The sequence below is a fragment of the Mastigoproctus giganteus genome, chromosome 10 (genome assembly GCF_048544385.1).
Source record: "Mastigoproctus giganteus isolate SK-2022 chromosome 10, ASM4854438v1, whole genome shotgun sequence".
NCBI lineage: Eukaryota > Metazoa > Arthropoda > Arachnida > Uropygi > Thelyphonidae > Mastigoproctus > Mastigoproctus giganteus.
The window spans coordinates 66,804,817-66,829,918 of record NC_143584.1 but is presented as its reverse complement, the minus strand read 5'-3'; the positions used below and the strand labels follow the sequence as shown (position 1 = coordinate 66,829,918).

Genomic DNA, 25,102 nt, shown 5'->3' with positions numbered 1-25,102 from the left:
TGTGTATAGAAAGGATAGACAGGACAGGAGGGGAGGAGGGGTTATGCTATTAGTTAAAAAACACATAAAATCCAAGGAAGTGAAGCCAGTCGACATTGATGGACAGGGCAGTGTCGAGTCAGTTTGGTGTGACGTAAGCATAGGTAAATCAAAATTGAGAGTAGGAGTGTGCTATAGGCCTAATGACTCTGATGAGTATAATAAGATACTGTACAGGGAAATAGAATGGGCCAGTAAATCAGAGAGTCTTATAATGGGGGATTTTAATTTCCCAGATATTGACTGGAATTTGTGGGTTGGTCACTCACACACTAGCAAGGCTTTTGTGGATTTATTGGATGATTGTTTTCTACACCAGCATGTTCGGGAGGCAACTAGAGGGAGTAATACTCTTGATCTGATTATCAGTAGTGATTCTTCATGCATTAGCAATCTGCAGATAAAGGAACCACTGGGTGGCGGTGAACACATTGTGCTGAAGTGGGATTTACTCAAGGAGGTAACTACCATCAGAGGTAAAGGGAAGGGTTTTTGCTTTCGCAAAGGCGACTATGATGGTCTGAGACAGTATTTAAATTCTATACAGTGGGACCAACTGTTGATGTTACCAACAGCAAATTCAAAATGGGAAGCATTCAAGGAACTAATCTTGGAAGCTACCAGGCTTTACATACCAACCAAGAAATATTGTTCAAAGTTCATGCCTAAATGGTTGTCAGATGAACTAATGAGACACATGGCAGAGAAGAAAAATGCATGGGATACATACAAATTAATGGGTGACATGGAAGCCTATGATAGATATAAGTTGGTCTGTAACCAAGTCACAAAGGAGATTAGGCAGGCAAAGGCAGATTATGAGAAATCCTTGGCAAAGGATGCAAAGAAAAACAGAAAAGAGTTCTTTACCTATTTAAACTCAAGAAGGAAAGGGATGAATCAGATTGGTCCACTGGATGTTGATGGTTAAACAGTTGAGGATCCAGCTCAGGTGGCTAACAATCTAAACGAGTATTTTGCATCTACATTCACACATGAGGAGTTATTCAGGAAGGGGAATGTCGTAGGTGAAGTAAACATTGGCAGTGAGCTAGATTATTTTCTAATAACTGAGAGGAAAGTGGAGGAGAAATTGTTGAGGATAAACATAAAAAAGGCACCCGGGGTGGATGGGATCTATCCAGTTATATTAAAGCAGGCAGCAAAGGAAGTAAGCAAACCCCTAGCCATAATTATGAGAGCTTCTTTGGACTCAGGGGAGGTACCCATGGACTGGAGATATGCAAATGTAACCCCAATTACAAAGGAGGATCAAAGGCTGACACTAGTAATTATAGACCTGTTTGTTTAACTTCGATTCCAGGAAAATTAATGGAGGCACTGGTTAAAGAAGCACTGCAGGATCATCTGGACAAGAATTCAGTTATAGCTCAGACACAGCATGGTTTTGTTAAGGGCAGGTCTTGTCTGACCAATTTGATTGGATACTATGATGTAGTCACAAAAGAACTGGATGCAGGGAATAACTTTGATATTATATATTTGGATCTTAGAAAGGCTTTTGATACTGTTGCGCATGGAAGACTGCTGCACAAATTGGAGAAGTGTGGCATCGGAGGCAAATTGCTGCTATGGATAAAGGGATGGTTGAGTGGCAGAAGACAGAGAGTGGTAATCAATGGACACTGCTCAACGTGGACTAATGTTATTAGTGGAGTTCCTCAGGGTTCAGTGTTGGGTCCATTGTTGTTTTCTGTATTTAAAAATGATATTGATGATGGTGTATCAGGCTTAATGTCCAAGTTTGCAGACGATACCAAGGTTGGCAGGGTTGTTAAGGACACTACTGATACTATGCTGCTGCAACAGGATCTGGAAAGGTTGAGCAGATGGGCTGAGAGGTGGCAAATGAAGTTTATCATTGACAAATGTAAAGTACTACATATGGGAAACAGTAACCCCAGATCAATGTATCAACTCTGTGGTACTACGCTGACAGTGGTAGAGAATGAAAAGGACCTGGGGGTAATTATGCGGGCAGATATGAAGTTCTCTGAGCAGTGCAGACGAGCTGCAAGAGTAGCTCATGGTGTCTTGTCAATGATATACAGCAATTTTTCTAGCAGGGACAGGGATGTGATTATTTCCTTGTATAAGGCATTGGTCAGGCCACACCTTGAGTACTGTATACAGGTCTGGAGGCCTCATTTCAAGAAGGATGTAGAGCTGCTGGAACGAGTACAGAGAAGGGCAACAAGATTAGTGAATGGAACAAAGGGTTGCTCTTACGAAGAAAGGCTTAAGATTTGCAAATTACAGAGCCTGGAGACTAGGCATCGGCGAGGTGATCTGATAGAGGTGTATAAGGCTTTGAATGGCGTGAGCATGCTCAATGCCGATGGGATTCTTCCTCTTGCTCAGAATAATCACCTGAGAGGGCATAAATTCAAATTGAGGAAGGACGGATGTCGGATAGATGTGCGGAAATTTGCCTTTAGCCAGCGGGCAGTTGGTTTGTGGAATAGACTCCCATCGCTTGTTGTTGAAGTTGATAGCCTAAACAAATTTAAGGCTCAGCTGGACAGGTATTTCGAACGAACGGAAGGGTGAAATGGGAGTAGTGGTTGTTTTTTTTTTTTTTTTTTTTTTTGGCTGATGCTGAATAAGCTTGCTTTCTTGCATCATATGCCTCTACTAATGCTAAAAAGCATTGCAGGATCATCTAGACAAGACTGCAGTAAAAGTTAAGACACAGCATGGATTTGTTAAAGGGAGGTCTTCTCTGACCAATTTGATTGGATACTATGATGTGGTTACAAAGAAACTGAATGCCAAAAATAATTTTGATGTCATATAGTTTTATTTCAGGAAAGCTTTTGATACTGTTGCACATGGAAGACTGCTGTATAAGTTGGAGAGATATGGCATTAAGGGTAAGTTGCTACAATGGATAAAGGGATGGTTGAATGGGAGATGACAGAGAGTGGTATTCAATTGACACTGCTCTTTGCGTACAAATATTATTAGTGGACTTCCCCAGGGTTCGGTGTTGGGCCCATTGTTGTTTTGTATATTTATCAATGATATTGATGAAGGTATATCAGGGTTAATGTCCAAGTTTGCAGATGATACAAAGGTTGGCAGGATTGTTAGCAACAGTAAAGACAGTATGCTACTCCAACAGGGTCTAGAGAAGTTGGGCAAATGGGCTGAGAAGTAGCAACTGAATTTTAACATTGACAAATGCAAAGTACTGCATATGGGTAGCAATAACCGAAGAAAAACTTACCAACTGTTTGGTAGTACACTCAGGGAAGTGGAAAGTGAAAAAGACCTGGGGAGTAATTGTGCAGTCGAATATGAAGTTTGCTGAGCAATGCAGCAGGCTGCCAGGGCAGGTCATGGAGTCTTGTCAAAGGTATATAGGAATTTTGATAGCAGGACAGGGAGGTAATTATCCCGTTATATGAGGCAATGGTCGGGTCACACCTAGAGTACTGTGTACAGGTCTGGAGGCCTCATTTTAGGAAGGATGTTGAGTTGCTAGAATGAGTACAAAGAAGGGCAAGAAGATTGGTGAGGGGAACAAAGGGGTGCTTTTACCAAGAAAGGCTTAAGTTTTGCAAATTATAGTGTCTGGAGACTAGGTACAGGTGAGGTGATCTGATTGAGGTGTATAAGGCCTTGAATGGCTTGAGCAAGCTGGTCTGGGGGGCACAGATTCAAATTTAGGAAATGCAGTTGTAGAATAGATGTGTGGAAATTTGCTTTTAGCCAGCGGGTACTTGATTGGTGGAACAGACTTTCGTCTTTTGTTGTGGAAGTTGATAGCCTAAATAAATTTAAGGCTGAGCTGGACAGGCATTTGGAATGAATGGAGTTGTGAGATGGAAGGGTTTTTTTTTGGCTGATTCTGCATAAGCTTGCTTTCTTGCATCGTATGTCTCTACTAATGCTAATGTACTGGAATTAGATCCAGTCTAAATGATAAATTTTTCGATTGTTTATGTTTCATCAAAAGATAACTCTTTTGATGCTTTGTGACCAAATCATAATATCCAATCAAATTGGTCAGACAAGACTTCCCCTTAACAAACCCATGCTGTGTCCGAGCTATAACTGAAGTCTTGTCTAGATGATCCTGCAGTGCTTCTTTAACCAGTGCCTCTTTAATTTCCCTGGAACAGAAGTTAAACTAACAGGTCTATAATTACTTGTGTCACCCTTTGATTCTCCTTTGTGAATTGGACAATATTTCTTAAAACACTGGTTAAAGAAAACAGTATTTCTTAAATGGTGGAAGTCTGTTCCACCAACCAACTACCCGCTGGCTAAAGGCTAAAAGGTATAGTTGATAGCTTAAATAAATTCAAGGAGGAACTGGACAAACATTTAGAGGGAATTGTTGTGTGATTTTTTTTTTGGCTGATGCTACACTTTCTTGGATCACCTGCCTCTATTACCATTACTATTTACTTTTGCCCCTGTCAGACATACCCCTGGTCCTATTCCACTATCCTTCTTACACAACATATTTCCCATTTCCTTGACAATAGTCACCAACAATAACTAGCTCCTGTAGGACCAGCTCATTCTGCATTGAAGTTTGCCGCTGTGTTGTTTGATGCACACAAGTGAGCTCTGGCATTGATTTGGGCATATGAGAGCTTGATGGGTTCCCCATTTTAATTCCTTCCAATGCATCTACTTACTCTTCAGACTCTCATAATTGCCCATCAGAATGCTGAGTTGGTGCCTAATTTCATCACACTCTCTGCACCTTGCATTCACAAAGACATCCTCCTTACCTGGATCATGTCTTATTCCAGAAAGTCTGCAAATATTTCACAAATTGTACATTTTTTTAGTCCTTGATGTATTGGAGAATTGCCCCCTTCAGTTCTCCCCCCAAGCCACAGTAGTCCCATGCTTTGTGTTATTGCTTTGATGCTCTAGTCTGTGGCATTATTTCCGTTTAAATTTAATTGATTTACAATAAAAATTAATAAGATTAATAAATATAATTGATTAATTGACAATATTACACTATGCTAATAGATGTAGTGATATGTATTATGTGCTCTAGTTGTACATTATACCTTATGCTACAAAGTTCGAGTTAATTGCTTGCTTCACCTCTAAAACAACAAAATTCTCCTATTTACTCTTGACAGTTATATCTTTAAGTAAATTGCACATTAATATATTATGGATACTAGTGGTTCCTCCAACTGTGTATTCTTGAAGAATGAGGAGTCACTGCTGATAATCAGATAAATATACAATCATTATATAGATCAATATAAAAGAGAAAAAAATAGTGTTGTTTTCTCTGTTTGTCCACATCCCCAGGGGTGGGTATGGGCTTGGCACACCCAGGGTCCTGAGCTGGATATAATCATTCTTCTCTTTCTTGGTGATTCCCTTCTACTTTTTGTGCTTGCTAGCTCGCTCTCTCTCTCTCTCTCTCTCTCTCTCTCTCTCTCTCTCTCTCTCTCTCTCTCTCTCTCTCTCTCTCTCTCTCTCGGGTACCTCCGTAGCCAGGTGGGAAGGAGCAGCAGTGCGTAGCACAAGCTTCTTGATTAGACCGGGTTTTGAGCCCGTCACCACCAAATATGGAGGATGTGGAAAGGTCAGGGAATGACCACCACATATCCCGGAGCAATATGGCCTTAGTTGCTAATGCTCCTAAAAACCAAATAACAAACAAACAACAAACTCTCTCTCTCTCTCGGGGTAACTCGGGAATTTTTTTTTTTGGCTGGTGCAGCATGAGCCTCAGGCTTCCTTGCACCATATAGCTAATAATAATAATAATAATATCACCTTTTGTGCTCTTAAACGATGATAGCTGCTGTGCAACAATAAACTCTTATTCCATATATGGATACCATATATCCATTTTACAAATGTGGTACCAGTGTATCTTCTGGGAAGGATTTCATTGTACTGTGCAATGCACAAGTGTAGTCTCTAGTGTTGTGCTGGGCAACTGGATCCCTCTTTTAAATTTCTTCAATTGTATCTGCCCTATTTCTCAGGCCCTCATGTAAGCTGATCAGAACACTGAATTGACACTTTTTTTTTTTTTTTTTTTTATGAAAACCCCAAACACAAGAGGTATTAGATTCTATAGTACTTAGTACCGTGCATGGCTTGGAGGTTGAGAAGATGAAAGAAGATATTTGTTGACATTAGACTGGAACTTCTGTACACTATAATTTTCAGGAAATATGTATGAAGGAAGGTTGTTCCAGAAAGTGGCAGTTGAATGAATAAACGAGGAAGATGAAAAGTTCGTTCTGTGAGTTTGAAGTTGGACAGTAAATGGATGTTGGCTGGTGGCGGCACGTGTTCAGGCTGTTTTGAAAGAGAGAATGGGAATTATAGAAGCCAATTCAAAAGAACAGTGCTCATGAAAGTATCTGTAGAAAAGGCATGCAGCATTAACAGTACATCTATGAGCCAGAGAGGGGAGAGACTCTGTTAGAGACGAGTCATTTTTTAACCTAACTCCCCTCTTCTGAATGGAATCTAGAAGCCTGAGAGAGAGGTTTTGGGGCACCACCCCAGATGTGGGAACAACAATCTATGGTAGGCCTGACTTGCGATTTGTACAGAGTGAACAGCTGTTTGGAAGAAATGTAACTCCGAGAGCAAAAGAGAAAATCAAGTTTTTTAGATGCAGAGGAAGCAATATTTGTAATGTGCTTGTGCCAAGAGAGATTAGAAGTCAGGGTAATCCCCAAAAGACATATATCATCTTGCCTAGAAATCAGAGTGTCACCAAAGATAAGCATAGGACCAGAAGAATCCTCTTTGTGAGATATGAGACAGGACGGAGTTTTAGAAGGATTGCAATCAACTAAGTTGTTTTTGCCCCAGTGGAGAATTTCCTGGAAATTGGCATTTAAAGAATTGGGAGCGGATATTAGAGAAGTTGAAGCTGGTTGAGCAGGGCAGGGTTTCTCAAACTGGAAAGTGGAATGCAATGTGCTATCATCAGCAAAACTATGGATAGGATTTCCGGTCAATGGAAGGTCATTAATATACAAGAGGAGGGGAAAGAATTGAACCTTGGAGGACACCAGCATTAGTGGAGAAGTTAGAAGATAGAGAGCCATTTACCATCACCCTCAGTGAATGGTCAGAGGGAAAACTGGATAACCAGTTACAAAAAACAGTTGGCAAACCATAAGATGGAAGTTTGTTTAGAAGACCTTTATGCTAAACACAATTGAAAGCCTTTGAGATGTCAAGAGCAACTGCTTGTGTTTCATTGAACTTTTCCATTGAATTTGTCCATAAATGGGTAACACAAGCCAGAATATCACCAGTGGATGTACACTGATGGAATCTATACTGGGGATCGTTGATCAGACGGAAGGTTTCTAGGTAGTTTAAGAGTTGGCGGTTAATTGATTTCTCCATTACTTTATAAAGAGTAGAAGTAATTGTTTGTTTGTTATTTGGTTTTTAGGAGCATTAGCAACTAAGGCCATATTGCTCCTGGATATGTGGTGGTCATTCCCTGACCTTTCCGCATCCTCCGTATTTGGTGGTGATGGGCTCAAACCCTGGTCTAATCAAGAATCGTGTGCTACTCACTGTTGCTCCTTCCCACCTGGCTACGGAGGCGCCTAGAAGTAATTGCAATGGGACAATAATTGGATGGGAGGGATTTGTCACCCTTTTTAGGAACTGGTCAAAATTGAAAGCAGAAGGAAAAACACCTTTGGAATAAGAAAGTGAAAAAAGGTGGCAAAGAACAGGAATAAGTTCAGGAGCACAGGTTTTGAGAACAGGTGAAGAAATACCATCAGGACCTAGAGCTTTCTTAGCATCAGGATTCGTCAAAATCCTTCTGACATAGTTTCGATGGAAGAGCACAGGAGGCATTGAATGGAGCATGTTGGGAATGGTGGGAAGTGTTTTACCAAGATCATTAATAAATGAGTTGGAAGAAAAATGGGATGCTAGCAGGTGAGCTTTATCCTTAGCTGAAGTGACAACAGAACCATCTGGTTTTAACAGAAGTGGGAGCAGAGATGGGCAAAAGTTGCGGCGAATAGCTTTGGCAAGAGACCAGAATGCTCAGCTACCATTAGGGCAAGAAGCAAGTTTTCTACTCTTAGCCTTTTCAAAATGTAGTTTGAACTGATTAATAACTGCTTTAAAATTGTTGTGAGCCTTGGTGTAGGCAGAAAATGAAACACTGAAGAATTGGAAACAAGTCGATTATGATATGCAACATTCTTCTTTTGAACAGCCTTAGCACATTTATTGGAAAACCAAGGAAAACCAAATAAAGGACGAAATTTTAAAGTGGAGTGTTTGATAAAGGATTCCATTCCTACAAGAATAATTTCATTGACATGATCTGAACAAGTGTTGACATCAGAAGTTTTGAAACAGTAATCCGACCAAGGAAAAGAAGAAAAGAAATCTCTCAGCTCATCCCATTTTGCATTCTTGTAATGCCAAACAATACGGGTTGGGAATAGCCATGAGATAAAGGCTCCATTGGGGAAGAGACAATCACCAAGTTGTGATCTGAGGTGCCTAAAGGACCACTCACTTCGACTGTGTACTTAAAGGGTTGTTTGTGAGAAAAAGATCAAGCATGTAGGCTGTATGATTGGAATTGTCTGGTATATTTACTTAACCAGTATATACTTATGCGGTATATTGTCTGGTGTAATTACTTAAATCCAGAGCTGTAGTGTAAGGTATACCCAGTATACCCTCTGGATTTTTTTAGATGAATAGCATGTACCTTCTGGTTTTTGAAAGACTTGAAAAACAAATATTAAAATATTGACTGAAAATTAAAAAATAAATTTACTAGAATTTGATTGTTAGGTAATACTTATTGTTTTATGCGACCAAAGTGAATTCGATTAATAAGCCTAATATGCACAGTATACTCTCTGCTTTTTTGTAACATTCATAGAGTATACCTTCTGCTGATTTTACGACTACAGCACTGCTGAAAATTTAATAAAATTTAATCTGAAAAAATAATAAGAGGATTAGAAACACATTATGGATTAATAAGGTGTACAAACAAACTGAATACGACATGGGGCAAAAGTAAAGAAAGCCAACGTGATAACCATGGGAAACTAACCAATAACACGTACTGTCTGTTTACCGAGAATTCAACGAGAAACTGCGGTAGTGGCAAGGCAAGTTTCCAGTAATTTGCCATAGTTCTCATGTTGGCTTACATTCCAGATTTCAGCATACTGTCTTGTTCATGTCTTTTTCAAGGCCTAGGTTTGACAAAAATAACCATGAATATGTATTCTAACACCATTATTAATACTCCAAATAACAAAATATCACTTCAGTTTACCTATAAAATCATTAAACTCATTGGTGTTGAGTAGAATTGTCGAAGTCCCCAGTGCTGCCAAAAGTCCAGAAAGATAGCAACATAGAAAGACTTAACTAGGAAAAAAAATTGTTTTTCATCCACGAGTTGCAATTCTTCTTAACAGGTTCAAGTCAGATGGTCAGACTATTGAAGCAGGAGTCACTTGACTGAAATTTAACTGTCTGTGTGCATTAGGGAAGTGCTTTTGAAATGCAAATGATGTACCGGTGTCACTGGGATGCAAAAAATTCCTGCTGGAAGGTGGTATAAAAGAACTAGTTACAGATATGTAACTAATTCTGTAATTGAACAGACATGAATCATTGTAATATTCCTTATATTAGTATTATTTAGTTGATATTTGACTGCATGTACTGTACTGTAATTGAACAATAGGTGACTTTTTCAGTGGGCTGCTGGCTCCTAAGGTTGGAAAGAATTGTAATGACTAATCGGCTGATTAACAGAAGCCAATTAATTGGTAATCAGGCAGTTTTCTTTTAATTGTACAATTTTATATGCCACTGTATAAAACAAGGTTAGGCCACATATTGAATACTGCATACTGATTTGGAAACTTCATTTTGAGAAGAGAGCTTTGGAAAGACTACAGACAAGTGCAACAAAATTAGTTGGGAGTACAAACAGTGTTTTTATCAAGAGACTGTAGTTCTGTTAAATTTCAGCATCCGAAAAGTTCATGTAGGTCAGTTGAATGATTAACTGAAGCATTTGTAGCCCTAGAACAGTTGAGTAAATAAACGTTAACAGCATATTTACTCTTTCTCCAATTTTAATTAGAAAAGGATGGCTTTGTGTGGAAAATTCATTTTCAGCAGATTTAACCAACTTGGAATAAACTCCCACCCAGTATCATGAAAGTGGATAGTTTAAATAAATTTAGAAGACTGGACAAATTATCAGACAAGATGGGCAAATAAAGTGGGAAATATTTTTATTGTTATTTTATTTTTATTTTTTTGGTTGATGCTGTATAAGTGTGCTTCGTTGCATCATTTTTCCCTCATACTAATGTACGCAGTGGAGAAAATTTCTTTATAAGGAAAAATTTAATATTGTTGTGCTAAGTTATAGTACTTTATTTTATTGGATAGGTATTGCTGTTGTATTATTTTATTGAGTAGGTATTGCTATTGTATTCTTTTTTTGGGTAGGTATTGCTGTTGTTTGGATTTACTGCATTTTATCCAATAATGTTGCATGTGACTGATGATAAACTTTATTGGTTTAGACAACCTCTTGAAGGACAGCTGTTTAAGTACACCAATGTGGTTAAGGGCTGGCAGTACAGATGGTTTGTACTGACTCCTGAGACCGGCATGTTGGAATACTATATGGTAATATATACATATATATATATATATATCTTTTTTTTTTTTTTTTTTTTTTGAGTATTTGATAGTTGATAAACATGCATTCATATTTAGCAATTTCCCACCTTTTTGATATTAGTGTGTTATACGGTTTTGTGATTTTTTTTGTTACTTTGGTATATTTAAATTAAATTGCAAATGAAAAAGCACTTTTGAGAAAATAATGTGGAATTATGTATATGTTAATATATTTTTGTGTAATTAAATTGGAACATCATGCTGAAAACCTTGATTGAGATATTAATATAAAAATTAAATTACGTGTAAGTTCAATTTATTATAGAAAACAACCATAGTTATATCATTAATAAATTAAACTTAAGAAATACTCAAACGAAAAATAAATGCAGAAAATTAATGAATTCTGCCTAAAATATTGGCAGGGTCTAGATTTAAAGCAGTTAAAAGTTGATATAATCATATGAATATTGATATTAATTAATGCTGTTGATAGAGTTACAGGTAAGGCAAGGTACTGGATCAAAGTCACAAAGGAACAAGGATCAAAGGAACAAGGAACAAAGGAACAAAGGATCAAGGTCACAAAGGAACTGGATGCAAAAAATAATTTTGATATCATATACTTGGATTTCAGGAAAGCTTTTGACACTGTTGCGCATGGAAGACTACTGTACAAATTGGAGCAGAATGGTATTAAGGGTAAGTTGCTACAATGGATAAAAGGATGGTTAAGTGGGAGAAGACAGAGGGTGGTAATCAATGGGTGCTGCTCTTCGTGGACTAATGTTATTAGTGGAGTCCCACAGGGTTCGGTGTTGGGTCCACTGTTGTTTTGTGTATTTATCAATGATATTGATGAAGGTATATCAGGCTTAATGTCGAAGTTTGCAGATGACACAAAGGTTGGCAGGGTTGTTAATGACAGTAATGGCAGTGTGCTACTGCAACAGGATCTAGATAATTTGGGCAGATGGGCTAAGAAGTGGCAACTGAAGTTCAACCTTGACAAATGCAAAGTACTGCATATGGGTAGAAGTAACCCCAGAGAAACGTACCAACTGTGTGGTACTACACTTAAGGTGGTAGAAAATGAAAAAGACCTGGGAGTAATTGTGCAGTCAGATATGAAGTTTTCTGAGCAGTGCAGACAGGCTGCTAGGGCGGGTCATGGGGTTTTGTCAATGATATATAGGAATTTTGCTAGCAGGGAAAAGGAGGTGATTGTCCCTCTGTATAAGGCAATGGTCAGGCCACGCCTTGAGTACTGCGTACAGGTCTGGAGGCCTCATTTTAGGAAGGATGTAGATTTGCTTGAGCGTGTACAGAGAAGAGCAACACGATTGGTGAGGGGAATGAAGGGATTCTCTTACCAAGAGAGGCTTAAGTTCTGCAAATTGCAGTGGCTGGAGACTAGGCACCTGCGCGGTGATCTCATTGAGGTCTATAAGGCCTTGAATGGGTTGAGCATGCTGAATTCTGATGGGATCCTTCCACTTGTTCAGATTACCAACCTACGGGGACATAAGTTCAAATTAAGAAAGGACAGATGTAGAATAGATGTGCGGAAATTTGCCTTTAGCCAGCGGGTGGTTAATTGCTGGAACAAACTTCCATCTGTCGTTGTGGAAGTTGATAGGTTAAATAAATTTAAGGAGGAACTGGACAGGCATTTGGAGGGAATGGTGTGATTTTTTTTTTTTTTTTTTTTGGCTGATGCTGCATAAGCTCCTACACTTGCTTTCTTGCATCATGTGCCACTACTACTACTACTACTGTTCTGGTCCTGTGAATCTAACCACCTCTGTATGAAAATAAAATAAACATATAAGATTAAGAATACAAAAGAGGAGGAGCAAGGCAACATACTCTCAGAGGAGTGAATGCACTGTTTCTCACCAAAATGACATGCATGCCTGCATCCCCAGAGAAGTTGTGGACGTAGATTACCAAACTAGACAGAATCAGAAGGATGATTCTAATGTAGTCATCTGCACTGTTCTTTAGAACTCAACATTTCTGAGGTCAAAGTATGCAGTAGTATCCTTCTTGAAACAGTCATAATCAGTTGGTTCTAACAGACAATACAGCCAGAAATCCTCAGACAGAAAAGTACTAGGTAAATTAAAGTTTGAAAGCATACTGTGCCGATAAATATCCTGTGAAGATGAAATTACCAGTTTTTTCCTTGCTTTTTAATTAAACTCATATTGAATGTTATTTTGATAACTGAACTCTGTGAAGATTATAAGCTTTTAAATGTCCTTACTTGATTAAATTACCTACCAGTATTTTGACATTTAAGTTGATCTTTAAAGCACTAAAAAACATAAATATTTTAGTCATCTTATATTCTGAACTCAGTTATTACAAAATCATTTAGTTCCCTATTAGAGTTTTATAAATTTCTGGCATCCACTGCCCTAAAGAATTCCTCACACTGCTTACATTGAGGCGCCTCCATAGCCAGGTGGGAAGGAGCAGCAGTGCGTAGCACACGCTTCTTGATTAGACTGGGGTTCGAGCCTGTGCCCACCAAATACGGAGGATGCGGAAAGGTCAGGAAATGACCACCGCATATCCCCGGAGCAATATGGCCTTAGTTGCTAATGCTCCTAAAAACCAAATAACAACAACAACAACTAAAAGCTCTACGAATATTACTGTCATACGTTACGATCTATGTGACAAGTTAAATTATTAAAACACGTAAATAGTGCTAGAATTTATAGTTTATAATTTTCTGCTGATACTGATTACACTGCTACAAGTTACATAGAAACTTCCAGTATCTGCTATATTGATACGAAAACAATGGCAGCAGATTCAAATGCTACTAATATGGAGACAGATCTAGAGATAATTGTACACTGGCATGAAGTACCATGAGCAGCGCAGAAGACTGATGGAACGGCTTGTGGGGTGGTCTGGTAATGTTATACATGAACTTTGCCAAAAGAGACAAGGGTGGGATTATCCCATTGTATAAAGCAATGGTTAGGCTGGACTTGAAATACCGTTTACAGGCTTGAAATCACCATTTTAGGAAGGATATAGATCTACTGGAAGGGTGCAGTGAAGAGCAACTAGATTAGTTGGGGACACAAAAAGCTATTATTCTTACCAGACAAGGTTGTTCTGTAAATTGCACTGTTTGGAAACTAAGCAGCTGCATAGTGATCTCATTGAAGTTCTTAAGGTTTTAAAAATGGTTGAGTAAATTAAATACTGTTGGCATTACTCTTTCTAAGAAAATGTACACAAAGGAAGAACAAATTTAGATAAAAAAAAAAGGATAGTTATAGATTAGATGTGTGGGGAAATTGGAATAAATTTTGACTGTTGTTGTGGGCATAGTAGGATTGGATGAATTATTAGAAGGAATGGTCAAATGAAGTGATAAAAAGTTTCTTTTTTTTTTTTTTTTTTTTGGTTGATACTTTGGACGCTTTTTGTTCTTACATCATTTTGCTTTTTTTTTTCTTTTTGTTTTTTCCAGTTTCAGCATGCACTGAAGTACTGTCAGAAATGAACCTAAAACCTTCTCAGAGACTAACATGACATAGCCTTAAAATTGGTAGTGATCTGACTTTTCATTATCAAGTAATGCCAAACATCTGAAATGTATTTCCATTTTTGTATAGAGATAACAAAATGTTATTAAAAAATTGCTATAAATTTTTATTAGTCCAAATTTGAAGAAATTTGGGATGGCTCTATAAATCTTTCTAAATGACCAAAATAGAAAATGTCATGAAAATCTGTGTAGTAGAAGTTGAATTTTTTTATTTTGAAGAACATGGTGAAGATAATAGACTCTTTATATGTTTGAGAATAGATCTAATAGATACATTCTCAGTGTTTTAGAAGCACTTAGGAAGAAACACCAACACTAGATGAAATGATTTTATCTTCAGTACAAATAGTGCTTTCAAAGGTTGTGAACCAGAATGCAAAAGCATCTTTAAATTCTGTGCAGTTTTAGAGAGGCACATTATGGCGTTTGCTGCCCTTGCGCCGTAAAACCTACAAACAACAGCAGTTTTAGAGCGAATGCTTCAAGCTGTGGAAAAATAAAATCAATGCAGAGTTAGTACTGTGGGTTCATACTGTATGTAACTATAATGAAAGCAGACAAAATTTGCATGAAAGGCATTAGCATTATTAGAGGCATATGATGCAAGAGAGAAAATTTATGCAGCATCAGCCAAAAAAAAAAACCCACACCCATTTCACCCCTCCATTCGTTCGAAATACCTGTCCAGCTGAGCCTTAAATTAATTTAAGCTATCAACTTTAGCATTAGCACTAGTAGAGGCATATGATGCCAGAAAGCAAGCTTATGCAGCATCAGCCAAAAAAAAAAAAAAAACCCACTCCCATTTCACCCCTCCATTCATTCAAAATACCTGTCCAGCTGAGCCTTATATTTGTTTAGGCTATCAACTTCCACAACAAGGGATGGAAGTCTCTTCCACAAACCAACTACACGCTGGCTAAAAGCAAATTTCCGTTTGAATTTATGCCCTCTCAGGTGATTATTCTGAGCAAGAGGAAGAATCCCATCAGCATTGAGCATGCTCAAACCATTCAAGGCTTTATACACCTCTATCAGATCACCTCGCCGGTGCCTAGTCTCCAGACACTGTAATTTGCAAAACTTAAGACTTTCTTCGTAATAGCAACCCTTTGTTCCATTCACTAATCTTGTTGCCCTTCTCTGTACTCGTTCCAGCAGCTCTACATCCTTCTTGAAATGAGGCCTTCAGACCTGTATACAGTACTCAAGGTGTGGCCTGACCATTGCCTTATACAAGGGAATAATCACCTCCTTATCCCTGCTAGAAAAATTCCTGTATATCATTGACAACACACCGTGAGCTACTCTTGCAGCCCATCTGCACTGCTCAGGAAACTTCTTATCTGCCTGCACAATTACCCCCAGTCCTTTTCATTCTCTACCACTGTCAGTGTAGTACGACAGAGTTGATACGTTGCTCTGGGGTTACTGTTTCCCATATGTAGTACTTTACATTTGTCAATGATAAACTTCATTTACCACTTCTCAGCCCATCTGCTCAACCTTTCCAGGTCATGTTGCAGCAGCATAGCGACAGTAGTGTCCTGCCAACCTTTGTATCGTTGGCAAACTTGGACATTAAGCTTGATATACCATCATCAGTTTCATTTATAAATACAGAAAACAACAATGGACCCAACACTGAACCCTGAGGAACTTCACTAATAACATTATTCGACAATGAGCAGTGTCCATTGATTACCACTCTCTGTCTTCTCCACCTCAACCATCCCTTTATCCATAGCAGCAATTTGCCTCCAATGCCACACTGCTCCAATTTGTGCAGCAGTCTTCCATGTGCAGCAGTATCAAAAGCCTTTCTAAAATCCAAATATATAATATCAAAGTTATTCCCTGCATCCACTTCTTTTGTGACTGCATCATAGTATTCAATCAAATCGGTCAGTCAAGACTTTCCCTTAACAAAACCATGCTGTGTCCGAGCTATAATTGAAGTCTTGTCTAGATGATCCTGCAGTGCTTCTTTAACCAGTGCCTGTATTAATTTTCCTGGAACAGAAGTTAAACTAACAGGTCTATAATTACTTGTGTCAGCCTTTGATCCTCCTTTGTGAATTGGGGTCACATTTGCACATCTCCAGTCTATGAGTACCTCCCCTGAGTCTAAAGCAGCTCTCATAATTATGGCTAAGGGTTTGCTTGCTTCCTTTTCTGCCTCCTTTAATATAACTGGATAGATCCCATCCACCCCGGGTGTCTTTTTTATGTTTATCCTCAACAATTTCTCCTCTGCTTTCCTCTCAGTTATTATAAAATCATCTAGCTCACTGCCAGAGTTAACTTCACCTCTGGCATTCCCCTTCCTGAATAACTTCTCGTGTGTGAATGTAGATGCAAAATACTCGTTTAGTTTGTTTGACACCTGAACAGGATCCTTAACTATCGAACCATCAATATCTAGTGAACCAATCTGATTCATCCATTTCCTTCTAGAGTTTACATAAGTAAAGAACTCTTTTCTGTTTTTCTTTGCATCCTTTGCCAAGGATTTTTCATAATCTGCCTTTGCCTGCCTAATCTCCTTTGTGACTTGGTTACAGACCAGCTTATATCTGTCATAGGATTCCATGTCCCTCATTAATTTATATGTATCCCATGCATTTTTCTTCTTGCTATATGTCTCATTAGTTTATCTGACATCCATTTAGGCCTAAACCTTGAACAATATTTCTTAGTTGGTATGTTGTTGTTGTTGTTATTTGGTTTTTACGAGCATTAGCAACTAAGGCCATATTGCTCCGGGATATGCGGTGGTCATTCCCTGACCTTTCCGCATCCTCCGTATTTGGTGGTGACGGGCTCGAACCCCGGTCTAATCAAGAAGCGTGTGCTACGCACTGCTGCTCCTTCCCACCTTTAGTTGGTATGTAAAGCCTAGTAGCTTCCAAGATAAGTTCTTTGAATGCTTCCCATTTTGAATTTGCTGTTGGTAACATCATCAGTTGGTCTCACTGTATAGAATTTAAATACTGTCTCAGACCATCGTAGTCACCTTTATGAAAGCAAAAACCCTTCCCTTTACCCCTGATGGTAGTTACCTCCTTGAGTAAATCCCACTTCAGCACACTGTGATCACTGCCACCTAGTGGTTCCTTTATCTGCATATTCTTAATGCATGAAATCACTACTGATAATCAGATCAAGAGTACTACTCCCTCTAGTTGCCTCCCGAACATGCTGATGTAGAAAACAGTCATCCAATAAATCCACAAAAGCCTTGCTAGTGTGTGAGTGACCAACCCACAAATTCCAGTCAATATCTGGGAAATTAAAATCCCCCAATATAAGGCTCTCTCATTTACAGGCCCATTCTATTTCCCTGTACAGTTTTTTTATTATACTCATCAGAGTCATAAGGCCTATAGCACACTCCTACTCTCAATTTTGATCTCCCAATGCTTATGTCACACCAAACTGACTCAACACTGCACTGTCCAGCGATATTCACTGGCTTCACTTCCTTGGATTTTATGTGTTTCTTAACTAATAACATAACCCCTCCTCCCTTCCTATCCTGTCTATCCTTTCTGTAGACGTTGTACTCCCCAAATTCCAATTCTGCATTCCTTATATCTGTGTGACACCACGTCTCTTATATCCCAACAATATCTGCCTCTGATGTTTTGAGCAATACCTCAAATTCATCTAATTTATTTACCAAACTTCTAGCATTGGTGTACACGCAAGTATACATGCACCTGTTCCTATTCTTAGCTACCCTAACACAACTCATGTGTTTTGTACTGCAATGACTCCCAGCAGTCTCTGAAATATCCTGCATCTTGTTTTCCAGGCTGCTGCGTATTCCAATAGAAGCAGTGCAAGAATCACTTTCGTCTCTGCCAGTGGCTACTGTTAATCTATTAGTCCATGTACCCCCCTCAAGCTAGCAGTTTTCTGACCCACCTAACACTGCCTCGGTAGCATCAGCAAATATTCTTGCACCCTTTCTATTTAAGTGTATCCCATCCCTGTAGAAGCAGTCTCTCCTGTTAACAAGTACAGACCAGGCTGAAAAAAATTCTACCCCTTGAGTCTTGCACAATCTTTCCAATGCTGAATTGATCGACAAGGCTCTCATCATATACTCCCTCCTATCGTGTCTGGGCAGAATTGCAGACATTTTCAAATTCAACCCTCACTCACAGCTTTTTTTCAACCTGTACTTGTTAAGTAATTCCACCGGTCTCCTACTCTTAATATCATTAGTGGTAATGTTTACAATAATGTCACCCTTTGAACCCTTAAAAGATGATATCTGCTCTACAATATCATCAACCTTTGCCTCTTGTAGACATATCCTGGACCTGTTCCACCTATCCTTTTTACAAAGCATGTTAACCATTTCCCTGACAATGGAGTCACCAACAACTACTAGTTCTTGTGAGACCAGCACATTCTGCATTGGGGTATTGCCACTGTGTTGCGTGAAGATCAAGTGTAAGCTCTGGTGTTGATGTGGGCAGCTGAGAGCTTGATGGGCCCCTCAATTTAGATCCTTTGAGGGCATCAACCCTGTCCTTCAAGCTCTCATATAGGCCCATAACAGTGCTGAGTTGTTGCCTGATTTCCTTACATAGTGCACACACAAAGACATTCCCCATGGCAATATCATGTCCCGTACCCGATTGCTCCACAAACATCAAGCAAGCAGTGCATTTTAAAAGGCTGTGATTCTGAGGGCAACTGCCTCCCTGAATTCTCCCCTAAGCCACAGCACCCCTATTAGCTTGATCCTTTTGCTTTGCTGCTCTGGTCTGAGTCATGATTTCGATTTAAATTTCAATAAAATTTCAATTTCAGTACAAAATTATAACCCTAAACTTTTATCCCAACACAGTTATAACACTATATATCTAAATATATTTTTCAGTATTGAGTATTATCTACGTGTTCCGTTTATGTAATTTTCGTATCAAGTTATGTATTAATTAATTATGTTACGTTTGTAAATTCTAAGTCGTTATATGTATTTAGTTCAAAAGTACAATTTAATTGACAATGAAGTTTAGTAAGATTAATAGATTTTACTGATTAATTGACAATATTATATACTATACTATACTATACTATACTATACTATACTAAGCTAACACTATCTAGTTTAGGATATAACTTTGTATTGTATAACAATGGCGGCAAGTTACGAACGGTAAATCTACGGACACTTAAGTATTAATTAACTTCCAAAATCTCGCTGTCTCAATTTAGAATTAACCAAGGATCTTGACTAGGTCTATAAGCTACTTATAGAAAATAATTTAATATAACAGTTGGTCAATAAAGCAGCTAACTATGGCTAAAAAACTTCTTGTTCAGTGGAGCTGCAAAATTAGTAACACATGGATTGGATACCCTTACTGATACTAAGTAATAACCTACAACATCTCTATCTAAGTTAAACTTTAAACTAAGTATCGTAACTAGGAATATAAAACTACTCTATAAAATAAGTTAATATGTCAATTTAAGCTAATAAAACAGAAAAAACTTCTCTATTTCCAGGAGCAGTAAAAACTTCGCCCGTCGTACATCTCATATTTTGAATACTTGTTTCTTTCTTGTTTCTGTTGTCCCAGTTTTACTATTTATATTATGCCTTAGTGTAATACATATCATTATATACATAAAAAAATTTTCTTTTTTATACTCCAGTATGACCACCGGGTAAGTGTAGTTTACAATAAATCATCAATACAAATGTTAATCACAGTCAAAGGCTTGAACCCTGGTCCACTCAAAGAGCATGTGCTACTGCACTTGCGCTCCTGACCACGTACCGCCCCAAGTTTTCATAATACCCTTTCTTGAAATTGAAACTTATTCCTTTGCCATTAACAACTGCTACTTCTCTTTTGATCATCTAACCTGAACTCTGTGATCACTCCTTGCTAATTGTTCCTTTACTGTCTGTCAGCTCTGATGTTATCTAGTTTGTGGGAGATGATCAAGTCTGGAATATTTCTTCCCCTTGTACTTTCCCTAAAATGATGATACAAAGACATTCACATTTTTTAATTAATTTATTTTTTAAAAAAATGTAAGAATAATAAAAAAAAATAATAATAATACAATATTTCTAGTATGAGGAGAGTAGTAGTAGTAGTGGCGGCATGTGATGCAAGAAAGCAAGCGTATGAGCTTATGCAGCATCAGCCAAAAAAAAAAAAAAAAATCACACCATTCCCTCCAAATACCTGTCCAGTTCCTCCTTAAATTTATTCAACCTATCAACTTCCACAACGACAGATGGAAGTTTGTTTCAGCAATTAACCACCCGCTGGCTAAAGGCAAATTTCCGCACATCTATTCTACATCTGTCTTTTCTTAATTTGAATTTATGCCCCCTTAGGTTCGATGTTCGATCTGATGTGATCCTTCCACTTGTTAATCTTAACAAGTGGAAGGATCACATCAGAATTCAGCGTGCTCAACCCATTCAAGGCCTTATACACCTCAATCAGATCACCGCGCAGGTGCCTAGTCTTCAGCCACTGCAATTTGCAGAACTTAAGCCTCTCTTGGTAAGAGGATCCCTTCATTCCCCTCACCAGTCTTGTTGCCCTTCTTTGTACACGCTCAAGAAAATTGACATCCTTCCTAAAATGAGGCTTCCAGACCTGTACGCAGTACTCAAGGCGTGGCCTGACCATTGCCTTATACTGAGGGACAATCACCTCCTTTTCCCTGCTAGCAAAATTCCTATATATCATTGACAAAACTCCATGACCTGCCCTGGCAGCCTGTCTGCATTGCTCAGAAAACTTCACATCTGACTGCACAATTACTCCCACGTCTTTTTAATTTTCTGCCAACTTAAGTGTAGTACCGCACAGTTGGTACTTTTCTCTCGGGTTACTTCTACCCATATGCAGTTGTTTGCTTTTGTCAAGGTTAAACTTCAGTTGCTACTTCTTAGCCCATCTGCCCAAATTATCTAGATCCTGTTGCAGTAGCACACTGCCATTACTGTCATTAACAACCCTGCCAACCTTTGTATCATCTGCAAACTTCGACACTAAGCCTGATATACCTTCATCAATATCATTGATAAATATACAAAACAACAGTGGACCCAACACCGAACCCTGTGGGACTCCACTGATAACATTAGTCCACGAAGAGTGGCACCCATTGATTACCACCCTCTGTCTTCTCCCACTTAACCATCCTTTTATCCATTGTAGCAACTTACCCTTAATACCATTCTGCTCCAATTTGTACAATAGTCTTCCATGTGCAATAGGGTCAAAAGCTTTCCTGAAATCCAAATATATGATATCAAAATTATTTTTTGCATCCAGTTCCTTTGTAACCACATCATAATAACCAATCAAATTTGTCAGACAAGATTTTCCCTTAACAAACCCATGCTGTGTCTGAATTATTGCTGCAGTCTTGTCTAGATGATCCTGCAATGCATCTTTAACCAGTAACTCCATTATTTTACCTAGAACAGAAGTTAAATTAACTGATCTGTAATTACTCGTGTCACCCTTCGATCCCCCTTTGTAAATTGGGGGTACATTTGCACATCTCTATTCCGTGGGAACCTCCCCTGAGTCCAAGGATGCTCTCATAATTATGGCTAAGGGTTGGCTTAGTTGCTTTGCCGCCTCCTTGAATATAACTGGATAGATCCCATCCACCCCAGGTGCTTTTCTTATGTTTAACTTCAATTTCTCCTCCACTTTGCTGTCAGTTATTACAAAATCATTAAGTACCCTGCTACAATTTGATAACCTTCTGCCATTTTCATACTTTAATAATTCCTCATGTGTGAATGTAGATGCAAAATACTCATTCAGTTTGTTTGCTATCTGAGCAGGATCATCAACAGTCGAACCATCGATGTCAAGTGGACCAACCAGATTTATCCCCTTCCTTTTAGAGTTTATATAAGTAAAGAAATCCTTGCTGTTTTTCTTAGCGTCTTTTGCCAAGGATTTATCGTAATCTGCCTTTGCCTGCCTAACCTCCTTTGTGACCTGATTACAGACTAGCTTTTATCTGCCATAGGCTTCTGAGTTGCTTGATAATTTATATACATCCCATGCATTTTTATTCTCTGTTACGAGTCTCATTAGTTCATTTGATAACCATTTAGGCCTAAACCTTGAACAATATTTCTTAATAGGTATGAAACTTTTAGTAGCATCCACGATTAATTCCTTGAATGGTTCCCACTTAGAATTTGCTGTTGGTAACATCGTCAGTTTATCCCACTGTATAGAATTTAAATACTGTCTGAGACCACTGTACTCACCTTTATGGAAGCAAAAACGTTTCCTTTACCCCTGATGGTAATTAAATCTTTAAGTAAATCCCACATCAGTACACTGTGATCACTGCCACCTAGTGGTTCCTTTATCTGCAAATTCTTAATACACGAATGATCACTGCTGATAACCAGATCAAGAGTATTACTCTCTCTGGTTGCCTCTCAAACATGCTGCTGCAGAAAACAATCATCCAATAAATCCACAAAAGTCTGACTAGTGTGTGAGTGACCAACCACAAGTTCCAGTCAGTATCTGGGAAGTTAAAATCCCCCATTATAAGACATTCTAGTTACTAGCCCACTCTATTTCTCTGTACAATTGTTCATTGTACTCATTCGAGTCTTTAGGCCTATAACACACTCCTACTCTTATTTTTGCTTTCGCAGTGCTTATGTCACACCAAACTGACTCAATAGTGCACTGTTCATCTATATCAACTGGGTGCACTTCTTTTGATTTTATGTGTTTCTTAATTAACAGCATAACACCTCCTCCCTTCCTATCCTTTCGGTACACATTGTACTCCCCAAATTCCAGTTCTTCCTTCCTTATATCTGGGTGACACCACGTCTCTGCTATTCCAACAATATCCGCCTTTGATGTCTTGACCAACACTTCAGATACATCAAATTTATTTACTATACTTCTAGCATTGGTATACATGCAAGCATACATGCACCTATTCCTAGTTACCCTAACACATCCCATGTACCCACCTATTTCACGATGACTGCCATCTGTCCCTGAAACCCCCAACACCCCTCACTCCAGGTCACTACTTATTCTAATAGAAGTTGTGCAAGAATCACCTTCACCTCTGCCTGCAGCTACTGTTAAACTATTAGTCGTATCCCCCCCAAGCTAGCAGTTTTCTTACCCACCTAACACTGCATCAATAGCATCAGCAAATATTCTTGCACCCTTTCTATTTAAGTGTATCCCATCCCTGTAGAAGCAGTTTCTCCTGTTAACAAGTACAGACAGCACAACTTCAGTCATATAGCTAGTGCAGCTAAACACCAAATTGCAAAGTGAACATACCAAACAGCCATTGTCTTTCCTTTCTTTTTATTTTAATTGGTTTATGTTCATTTTAGAGGTGTATGACATTTTTAGACTAAAACAATTACAGTGAACAACTTTCCTAATAGGAAAAAAATAGTTGATTAGGAGAAATTTTTCATTTTGCAATTGTAAAATCTAAATCTTAGTCCAATTTTCACTTAAAATTCAGAAATTTCAGTCCAATTTTAATGACATATAGCCTTTCAGCCCAGTTTTGATGACAGATAGCCTGAACCTGAAAGTAAACATGATAGACCCAGTGCCTTTTAATTGAAGCACACTATACATATAATTTGTAAGCAACATAGTTAGAAAAAAGGATTTTTGTGTTTCAAAAATTGACAGTAATATAAAACTGCAGTGTGTTTTTTGTTGTTATTATAAATTGATATTAATATTAATTATTAATATCACTATAAAATTCTGATAGGGTAGATAGATAGAATATAATTGTGCTGCATGTTTGTCTCTCTGTTCTACCAAGATGAGAATTCTTTATTTAAAAAAGTAAAGTATTACTTTTTTAAATAAAGAAAAGAAATTTGAAATTATTTCCTTTTAAAGGCATTTAAAGGAAATAATTTCAGTACTGGTCCATCTAAGGATATTCACATTCTAAAGTGTTGACTGTTTAGATATTTTTGCACTTTTAATGTAATCTAATGGATTATTTTTATCATATAGGTTTTGTTAATGCGATTATATGATTATTTCTTAATTTTAGATGGATGAAATAAAATCAAAGAGACCAAGGGGTGCTGTTCATTTAGCTGTGAGTACCTAAAGATTTGCTTCAGAAATTTAAAATATTGAATTTTTATTCTTTATATAAGAAAATCAGTTCTATTAGTATTGTTTCGGTTAAGGGATTATCCCAGTTTTATGTTAAGAGTATAAATTCAGAAATCTCCTATACTGAAAGCTGGCAAGTTTCCAAAACACAATAAAAGTTAAATAGTTGTTTATACAAACCTTATTATTTTTATTAAAATTAAACATTAAGCTTCCTTATTATTAAAAATAATAAGGAACCTTATATTTTTTCACCATATTCTCCTCCTTTTGCAGTAAATATCTTCCTCACAGTACAGATGCATGAGTACTGCCAGAGAAAAATTTCTTAAGTGTCTTGCTGCGTCACTCATTCACTTGAGTGGAACTGCTTTCTACCCCTAATGCCTTTTTTTTTTTTTTTTTTTTTTTTTTTTGAGTACCAAAATGGTGATAGTCACTTAGAGCCAAGTCAAGATAATAAAGAGGTTGTGGCAGCACTTTATAATGTGAATCTGATGATAGCCTAGTGAGGGCAGGCATAATGTATTCTATGAACAAATCTATTGTTAGATCAACCCTTGACATTTGCTTAGTTATGAGGCTTCGGGTGGCTTATAAACGCTGTTGACAGTTTTCCCCTTTGTGCAGC

General features: G+C 38.1%; 1 protein-coding gene across 1 annotated transcript in view; it reads left to right on the top strand.

Moving 5' to 3' along the window:
• The window catches only part of LOC150079064 (oxysterol-binding protein-related protein 11-like), a 218,654-nt gene that overhangs the window by 15,751 nt on the left and 177,801 nt on the right, over positions 1–25,102 (top strand). Inside the window, exons 3-4 of the mRNA XM_090382937.1 lie at positions 10,632–10,737; positions 24,404–24,451. Of these exons, the coding sequence (XP_090239063.1) occupies positions 10,632–10,737; positions 24,404–24,451 (154 nt within the window). The remainder of the gene's footprint in view (positions 1–10,631; positions 10,738–24,403; positions 24,452–25,102) is intronic.